This window comes from Oratosquilla oratoria, unplaced genomic scaffold, assembly GCF_046742065.1.
Source record: "Oratosquilla oratoria isolate Oo_2021 unplaced genomic scaffold, ASM4674206v1 SCAFFOLD88, whole genome shotgun sequence".
NCBI classification, from domain to species: Eukaryota; Metazoa; Arthropoda; class Malacostraca; order Stomatopoda; family Squillidae; genus Oratosquilla; species Oratosquilla oratoria.
Window position 1 is genome coordinate 52,501 of NW_027467752.1, and position 10,000 is coordinate 62,500.

Below are 10,000 nucleotides of genomic sequence, written 5' to 3' on the forward strand. Positions count from 1 at the left end.
GAAAGGTACAGAGTATTTTACAGGATCTGTTGGTATGAGATAAGATATTTGGAAGAGATCATTACATAAAGTTGAAAAGAAAAGAAACATTGTTTGAAAGATTTTAGAGGGTATAGCAATATAATCCAGGCCAACAACATGAATTAATTTAAGACAAGGTTTGACAAGTGGAGGCAAAGAGACCGGACCCCACGAGCACAGCTTTGATCCTACATATCATATCAGTCCGTTGCCCCAGGTCTCTCTTGATAAAGGCCCGCGGCCTTCAGTTAACCGCCAACGGCCTCTAGGTGGGCCCATAAGCCACTTGGAAACGAAATCGTTGTCAAGGGATTGTTAGTGTGGGGCATTGTGGAATGAGATGTTCTGTGTGTGTGTGTGTGTATTCACTTGGTCTTTGGATCACGTGTTGGACTCGTGATCGACAGCTATTTCCCTCCTGGAAGAGAGCTCAGAGCTCGTAGGTCCGATCTATGGGTAATGCTATGACCTTGCACACACACACACCCCCAACTCCCCGCCCACGAGAGTTGGAGTAACACCCCTCAGCGCTGCGATACTGATATTATTTCAGCCCCGGGCGAGAGTCGAACCCGGACCTCCGTAGTGGCAGGCCAGAGCTCTAACCACAGCGCCATGAGAGGTGTGTGTGTGTGTGTGTGTGTGTGTGTGTGTGTGTGTGTGTGTGTGTGTGTGTGTGTGTGTGTGTGTGTGTGTGTGTGTGTGTGTGTGTGTGTGTGTGTGTGTGTGTGTGTATGTGTGTGTGTGTGTGTGTGTGTGTGTGTGTGTGTGTGTGTTAGTTGCATGTAGGACAGTTTGAGTCTGTGACCAGACCTATTCTGTGTTGGTACTGCTGGATGGTGTCCTGAATGCAAGCTTACCAGAGTGGTTCTAGTTCCTCTTGAGTGATATTTCTATGGGGGATGATGCCTCGGGAGTGTTGCTGGAGTACTGAGTTAGGTGGTCTATCTTTGAGAGTACACAAACATAAACAACTTACAGACACTGCAGAATGGAGTACTAGGAGTGATCATTGGATGCACCAAAACCACATGCATACAGAAACCAAAATCCTCCCGATAGAACATCACATGAAAAATGTAGGAACAAAATTCTATGCCAGAAACCTTGACAACACAACCCTCACACTGCATCTCACAAGCACCACCAATAGAATACAACTCAAACATCTACCATAACCTGCCACTCAAATCACACAAAACATCCACAAAGAAACACGTTCACACCCGGATATGTAAACAAGCCCTTCAAGAGAAACCACTTAACTCGGTACTCCAAGAACAGCCCCTAGATATAAATCACACACCAGACAAGAACCACACTAACACGCCACTGAGGCAGTAACAACACAGAATAATCCTGGCCACGCATTCTGTTGCTCCAGATGCAACCGCCACCCAGAGGACACAGAACACCACATACTGCAATGGTCGACATTGAGTATCTCCAGGCAGCAACAAGATATCTTCTTTAAGTGACATGGTCTTGCCCGGAGGATGCTGACGGTTATCCAGAAGAGAGACCAGGGGCAAAGGATGGATTGACTGACCTTTGAGAGATTTTTTAGTGACCTGAGTGTGAATGGTCACGGGCAAGACTAAGTTTCCAAGATGGTGACGTCAAGCCGCGCATTCTTAGGTTTATGACAACTAACGACTTTTTCATTTTCGATCTCTGTTCTTACTTTCTGGCCTACTTCGGGAATTGGTGTGTCCTTCTTTGGTGGCTTTATTTATGCATTCTCACATTACATTATCACCCCTTAGCTTACAACTACGAGTATTATCTACAGTTTCTAGCTATCACTCATAACACTTGAAAAAAATAATTGGTAATAGGGTGTTATGCATTCTTTTCAATCTTGTAAAATTTTGACCAGTGTATCTATTTCTTCCCATAGAATAAGTTTTCGTTTTATACATGATTTCCATTGATTTAAACCAAACCATCAACATGGTAATGTCCACTTTAATCCCACTATCGGAGAAATAATATCAGTACAGGAAAACTGTATATTTCGACCACTATCTTTAGTCCTCTTCAGCAGAAGAGGACTACAGATAGCAGTCGAAATATACGGATCTCCTGTACTTCGGATATTATTTCTCCGATAACGGGTTTAAAGTGTACATTTACAAATGTGTCACAACATTACAGTTTCCCATGGTAATGTCCATTGTGGATTTTGTTCTAATACCAAACGATCTTTGTGAGCCGAGTACTCGTATACCAAAAAGCCTCCTTCCTCTTACAAGGGAGATAAACAGCCAAAAATAATCAACCTTCAACCCTCCAACGCCAATTTGCTTTTCCCAACTATCTTAGCTCCATGTGGATGAAGGGTCGAGTAGTAATGGCGACCGGAACCCTGTAGCCTATCCTTAGACCCTTCCACAGATCTCTCCAGGAAGAAATGTGGGACTGCTCCCTACGTTGTGCCTCTGTGATTCTGCTTCTGTATGGCCTGCTAGTAGGAGTATGAAGAATAACCGGTGGAGAAGAAGAAAGAGCAGGTGGTGGAGGAGGAGGAAGAGTAATCGGTGGAGGAGAAGGAAAAACAGGTGGTGGAGAAGGAAGAGCAGGTGGTGGAGGAGAAGGAAGAGCCGGTGGTGGAGAAGGAAGAGCAGGTGGTGGAGGAGGAGGAAGAGCAGGTGGTGGAGGGGAAGGAAGAGCCGGTGGTGGAGAAGGAAAAGCAGGTGGTGGAGAAGGAAAAGGTGGTGGAGGAGAAGGAAGAGCAGGTGGTGGAGGGGAAGGAAGACCCGGTGGTGGAGAAGGAAAAGGTGGTGGAGAAGGAAGAGCAGGTGGTGGAGGAGAAGGAAGACCCGGTGGTGGAGAAGGAAGAGCAGGTGGTGGAGGAGGAGGAAGAGCAGGTGGTGGAGGGGAAGGAAGAGTAATCGGTGGTGGAGAAGGAAAAGCAGATGGTAGAGAAGGAAGACCAGGTGGTGGAGGAGGAGGAAGAGCAGGTGGTGGAGGAGAAGGAAGAGCAGGTGGTGGAGGAGGAGGAAGAGTAGGTGGTGAAGGAGAAGGAAGAGCCGGTGGTGGAGAAGGAAAAGCAGGTGGTGGAGAAGGAAAAGAAGGTGGCGGAGGAGAAGGAAGAGCAGGTGGTGGAGGAGAAGGAAGAGCAGGTGGTGGAGGAGAAGGAAGAGCAGGTGGTGGAGGAGAAGGAAGACCCGGTGGTGGAGAAGGAAGAGCAGGTGGTGGAGGAGGAGGAAGAGCAGGTGGTGGAGGGGAAGGAAGAGCCGGTGGTGGAGAAGGAAAAGCAGATGGTAGAGAAGGAAGACCAGGTGGTGGAGGAGGAGGAAGAGCAGGTGGTGGAGGAGAAGGAAGAGTAGGTGGTGGAGGAGAAGGAAGAGTAGTTGGTGGAGGAGAAGGAAGAGCAAGTGGTGGAGGAGGAGGAAGAGTAGGTGGTGGAGGAGGAGGAAGAGCAGGTGGTGGAGGAGGAGGAAGAGCAGGTGGTGGAGGATAAGGAAGAGCAGGTGGTGGAGGAGAAGGAAGAGCAGATGGTGGAGGAGGAGGAAGAGCAGGTGGTGGAGGAGAAGGAAGAGCAGGTGGTGGAGGAGGAGGAAGAGCAGGTGGTGGAGGAGAAGGAAGAGCAGGTGGTGGAGGAGGAGGAAGAGGAGGTGGTGGAGGATAAGGAAGAGCAGGTGGTGGAGAAGAAAGAGCAGGTGGTGGAGGAGAAGGAAGAGCAGGTGGTGGAGAACGGGAGCAGTCACCAAGTGGCGACTCTCTTTATGAGAAAAAGTGGATGTAACTATTCGAAATTAAAGAGGACCTTTTTGGCCACGGACCAAATGCTAACCCCCCTTAGAACTGACGTCTCCATATGGGAGCGAGGGTGTTGATGGGTATTGAAGACGGGTGGAGGGGAGATGCTTCTATCAGACGTCCATCTTTCAAGACCGCCACATGCAGGAACCCAGCAGTGTTTTCTTGTCAGCTGGAAGACAGACACCGATCGATATGATGCGAGGCCCAGTTCTCTTTCAACTTTACCCTGTCTGCAAAATACTTCACTGGATTAATCAGTCCATTAATCCGTTGCCCCTGGTGTCTCTCTTTTTCAAAAGACCCGTAGCCTCCACGAGACCAGATGATTAAACTGGATTAACAAGCTATGCAACAGACTCACTAAATCAAATTGGTAAAATAAAATACTTGACTGTGCTAAACAAAGTTTAATCCTTAACTAACATACTAACACATGCAATTCTATCTTGAACAAAATATGTATTAATATAACAAGAGGAGTGAATCTGAAGATGATGTATTTCTAAGCCTTATCGGGATTAGCAGAATCTGCGGCTTCCCTCTTCACAGGGTAGGGCGTCACAGCTGCGTGACTAGCATTCTTGACTATGACAGCTTCTACAGGTTTGTCGCCAGGTTTAGAGGTTTCAACAACACCAAGAGCTTCGACAACATCCTGTGACAAGAAACAAAGATTATAAGAGCAGGCGTCGGCTGGAGACTCGACTTCAACTTATCTAAGGTCGAGACTATTCTTAGTTTATTTGGGAAATATATTCGTCTTTGAGGTAAAGGAAAGTTGTAGTGGATGAACTCTGACTTTGATAGAGATGAGACATTCCTTTTTGTAGTCTGAAATTCGTAGCCTGTGTGGAATAGTGGGTGAGATCATTGTCATATAGGCGGGAGTTCCAGGTTCAAACCTCCCAGTAAATGCCAGGTAGCTGTTCAAGTCACCTTCTCATTGTTTCTCACCTCTTTACAATGACGGACCTTAGGTGTACAACATCCCATCGTCACACTTCACCGTCAGCATCTAATTAGTATAGTCAGGATGATGAAGCACTGGTTTCAGACTCCACTGACAACTATCCCAACATATCCAAACCTCCCCATGGGATTCAAAGGCTGTATCAACCACCAATCGGATAAACTAATCATAAGCAGGGTGAACTTGACCTGACTTCTAATCTTTGATTCCCAAGGAAAGCACAGCTTTACTTTCAACTTACCATCCCAGCCACTACCTTCCCGAAGACGACGTGAGCACCGTCCAGCCATCCAGTTTGCACTAGAGTGATGAAGAACTGTGATCCATTGCTGTTGGGTCCTGCGTTAGCCATGGACACCCAACCCTTCCCATAGTGCTTCAGTTCGAAGTTCTCATCATCGAACCTCCTTCCATAAATGCTCTCACCTGGAATAAGAGAACATAATAGAGGAGACCAAAAGAGACCATCAGGCCTACACTAGGCAGTACCATGTCCTTTACCACCTGTCATCCGTACCCATAAAGTTGTCCAATCTTCTCTTAAAATAACCCATTGTTTCAACGCTCACTAAATGGTTACTAAATGTATTCCATTCGTTAACCACTCTATTAGTAAATAAATTCTTGCCTGTTTCCTTCTTAAACCTAAATTTGTTCAATTTAAGTCCATTACTACGAGTCCTGCACTGCTGTATTGATATGGTGACCTTGTCTGCATGAACCTTGTTAAAGCCTTTGACCCATTTGAATACTTATAGGCCTTGCAGCGACATCAGAAGAGGTTGATGTCATTCAAGCCAAAGGACGGTGTAATGGTGACAACTTTTCAGCTTGATTTGGTCAAATGAAAATAGAATTCTTTCCCTTAAGGTCTTTTCCCTGACTTTAGCTATCTTGGACCCCTTCCCATTGCATTCTGGGTAATCCTGTGCTTTTCCCGACAATATTTTTATGCTGTGTTTGTGCGGAAGGGTAGTGAGTGGTGGGATGATGAAATTAAGAAGGTAGTAGAAGAGATGAAGCGAGCATTCAGGGACTGGTTACAAAGTAGGACGAGAGAAAAATATGAGAAGTATAAAGGAAAAGAAGAGAAGGAAAACAAAAGATAAATGAGGCAAAAAAGAGAGCAGATGTAAAATGGGGGAGAAGTTTGACAGAAAATTTTGAAAGCAATAAAAATATGTTTTTGAAGAAAATCAAGACAGGAAAGAGGGGTGAGTCAAGTAGAGAAGAAAAGGTAAAATGTGCGACTGGACAGATCTTGACGGAAGACGAGACGGCAAGGGGAGGATGGGCGGAATATTTTAGAGAGCTATTGAATGTGGAAGAGGAAAAGGAGGGATTGGTGGTAGCAGTGGGGGGTGCTAAGAAAAAGACCATGATGGGAGAGGAAAATGGAGGAGAAATAAGACAAATAAGGTGCAAGTAGCGCTGAAAATTACGAGAACAGGTAAGGTTCCTGAACTAGATGGGTGTCACGCGAAGCGTCTGAAGAAGGGAGGTACAGGAATAATGGACTGGCTGGTGAGGTTGTTTGATATGTGTCTAAGGGGGGGGTAGAGCGGCAGAGGACTGGAGGAGTGCCTATATAGTTCCGCTTTGCAAGGAAGGGGTAGAGCGGCAGAGGACTGGAGGAGTGCCTATATAGTTCCGCTTTGCAAGGAAAAGGGGACAAATGTGAGTGTAGTAGTTTCAGAGGGATTAGTTTGCTGAGTGTAGTTGAGAAGGCTTATGGGAGGGTTTTAATTGAGAGGATTAGGAGAGGAACAGAGTGAGTAATTGGTGAGGAACAGTGTGGATTTAGGACAGTTAGGGGTTGCGTGGATCATATTTTTGCGGTAATGCAGATATGTGAGAAAGTTTGAGAAAAGGTAAGGATGTTTTTTGGGCCTTTGTGGATTTGGAAAAGGTTTATGACATGCTAGACAGGAAGGCACTGTGAGAGGTTTTGCAGAATTATCAGATAAATGGGACTGGGTAAAAGCTGTGAAGGGCAGTCAAGAGTTTTTACGAGAGTAATAGAGCCTCTGTTAGAATGAGAAACGGAGAGAGAGCGAGTGGTTTGAAGGAAAGGTGAGACTGCGTCAGGGCTGTGTCAATGTGTACATGGATGGGGCGGCGCGGGATGTTAAGGCGAGAGTAGTGGGTAGGGGACTGGAGATTGTTAAAAAAAATAGAGAAAAGTGTGAGGTGAGCCAGTTGTTGTTTACTGGAAATGCACCCCCAGATTTTTCGATAACGCACTGCCTGTCTAGCGGTAATGCGCCCAGCTCTGCAAACTGTGTGTCGGCTGTGGAGCCGACACATTCAACCGATTTTAGAAGCTCTGCCAAAGGATTCGAACCCTGACCTGCGCGTGCATAATCATGAAGCCAAGACACTAGCAACCGAGCGTCTTAGCTTCGTGATTATGCACGCACAGGTCTGGGTTCGAATCCCTTGGCAGAGCTTCTACAATGCTCAATCTGTCTTAAACATACACATTCAACCAACACCACAATCACTCAATATTCAAGAAGGACCTCAAAGGCTCTAAGCACTAACCTCCTCTTCCGTTACCGAGGGTGGTGTCGCCGCCTTGGATCATAAAGCTCTTGATGATGCGATGGAAGGGCGTGCCAGAGTAAGATCTACCATTAAAGCCGTTTGTTATGTTAACGAAGTTTGCCACCGTCAAAGGCACTATCTCCCTGAAAAGGCCAATCACGATTGATCCAACTGGCCTCCCTCCGTGTGTGACCTCAAACGTTACCTGAAAAAATGAACAAATGAATGAAGCAAGTAGTAGGCACCTACATTTATAAATTCACAAGTTTATTCATACCTGCATGCGCATATACACGCGTTCACACAAGGGAAAGTAGGAGGATATGGATAGTAGTAAAAGATAAAATGTCAGGGTGGGGCGATGTATCCTCTGTAAACGACATAGACCGCGGATTATCTATTGTCTTCAAATTTGCTGACGATACAAAAATCTGTAGAATGGTAAATGATCACTTAAACCAATTAGATACCTAATGAGATTTAGATAAACTACAGCAATGGTTATGCACAAAGGTAAAAAAATAGTACGATTACAAGTTATTTGGAAATTCGTTAACAAAAGTGCATAGTGCAAAGGATCTCGGCGTAATTATCAGTAATGATCTCAAATCATCTAATCACTGTATTTCCGCCTCAGAGAAAGCAAATAAGATTCTAGGACTGATTGCGCTATCTTTTGATTTTAAAAGTCCATATGTAATTAACAAGCTATATAGATTATTAGTTCGCCCACATTTGGAATATGCTGTATCTGTATGGGTCACCGAATCTCAGATATTGTCAGGTTAGAAAAAGTACAACGGCGAGCCACAAAACTGATTCAGAAATAAATCATACGAAAATCGACTACAACATATGATTTTATTTTTCCTAAAAAAAGCGTACTCAGGGGTGATTTGATACAGGTCTTTAAGATTCTGAAGGGAATTGACCATCAAAAGTGACGAAATTTTCACAATGAATATGAATTAAATAAGAAATAATGGTCTCAAACTGTCAGGATGTAGATTTAATTTGGAAGTAGGTAGAAACAACTTCCGCCAACCGTGTAGTAAATGAATGGAATAAACTTTCTACAAAGGCAGTGCAGTGTAGTACAGTTCGAAGTTTTAAGATTCATTTAGGTAAACACCTAAGCTATGTTGTAATACTTGTCATTTATTTAATTTTATTTATTGACTATTACTTATCAATTTATTATCATTTGTTTATTTATTAATTTTCATTTATTAATTATTCATATATTGTAAATCATTATCATTTATGTTTGTTTATTATGCATTATTATCTATTTATTTACTTATACATACATACACACACACACACACACACACACACACACACACACACACACACACACATATATATATATATATATATATATATATATATATATATATATATATATATATATATATATATACCGAACTCTGATGTTACGGGAACTGGGTGCTGCAACATGACAATGCGGTCCCTCGAGATCGACAACGCCCGCAAACTTAAAAACTACTCGAACTTCAAGAGCAAGTGGACTTCAAGAGCAAGTGAACTTCAAGACCAAATGAACTTCAAAACCACGCGATCTTTGATACCACCCGAGCTTCAAGCTCACGCGAACTTCAAGCCCAAGGGAAGTCCACGCGAGCTTGAAGCCCACGCGAACTTCTAGCCCACGTCACCACAATCCTTCACCCCCCACCCCCACCCCATCCACCCACCTACTCCCCGGATTTAGTTTTTTTTTTTTTTTTTTTTTTTGAGTGAAATGTCACTCCCACGGGCTTTGTTCGAGCCCGTGATAGGTGCGTGTGTGTGGGGGGGGGGGAGTTGTTTCTTAATTCTTGTTTCATGGCGATTTGCTCCACACACACCTCGCTGCCTTGGGTTCGGTTCTCCTTGGCGCTTCGTCTGCCGTCGACTGGCGATTCCGTTCAGCTGAAGGGAACCCTCCGGCGACAACAAGGAGGAGGAGGAGGAGGAGGAGAGGAAGGAAGAGAAGGAGGAGGAGGAAGAGAAGTAGGATAAGGAGGAGAAGGAGGAAGAGAAAGAGAAGGAAGAGGGGGAGGGCGATGAGAAGGGGGAGGAGAAAGAGAAGGAGAAGGAGGAACAGGAGAAAAGGAAGAAGATAGAGGAGGAAGAGGAGGAGGAGGAGGAAGAGGAGGAGGAGAGGAAGAGGGAGGGGGGGAGAAAGAAAAGAAGGGGAGGAGAAGGAGAAGAAAGAGAAGAAGGAGGAGGAGTCAGAGGAGAAGGAAGGAGAAGAAAGAGAAGGAGGAGGACGAGGAGGATGAGGAGGAGAAGAAGGAGAAGGAGGAGGAAGAAGAAGAAGGAGGAGGAGAAGGAGGAGAAGAAGGAGGAGAAGGAGGAGAAGAAGGAGGAAAAGAAGAAGAAGGAGGAAGGAGAAAAAGGAGAAGAAAGAGAAGAATGAGGAGGAGGAGAATAAGAAGGAGGAGGAAGGAGAAGAAGAAGAGGAAGAAAGAGGAAGGAGAAGAAAGAAAAGGAGAAGAAGGAGAACGAGAAGAACTAGATGAAGGAGAAGAAGAAGAAGGAGGAGGAGGAGGAGGAGGAGAAGAAAGAGAAGGTGGAGGAGGAGGAGGAAGAGGAGGAGAAGAATAAGTAGAAGAAAAAGAAGTTCTCGTCAGCGTCAAGGACAAGCTCCAGATTAGAAATCCTTCGAGGCCTGGGAGGTGTGGGGTG

The 10,000-nt window shown here is 45.0% G+C and overlaps 1 protein-coding gene across 1 annotated transcript in view; it reads right to left on the reverse strand.

Moving 5' to 3' along the window:
• Positions 1-4,181: 4,181 nt before the first annotated feature.
• Positions 4,182-10,000, reverse strand: part of LOC143024079 (peptidyl-prolyl cis-trans isomerase 6-like) — a 7,741-nt gene continuing 1,922 nt past the window's right edge. Inside the window, exons 2-4 of the mRNA XM_076182818.1 lie at positions 7,304-7,511; positions 5,001-5,185; positions 4,182-4,444 (exon numbers count right to left, since the gene is read on the reverse strand). Coding sequence (XP_076038933.1) covers positions 4,292-4,444; positions 5,001-5,185; positions 7,304-7,511 — 546 coding nt within the window. The 3' untranslated portion in view covers positions 4,182-4,291. The remainder of the gene's footprint in view (positions 4,445-5,000; positions 5,186-7,303; positions 7,512-10,000) is intronic.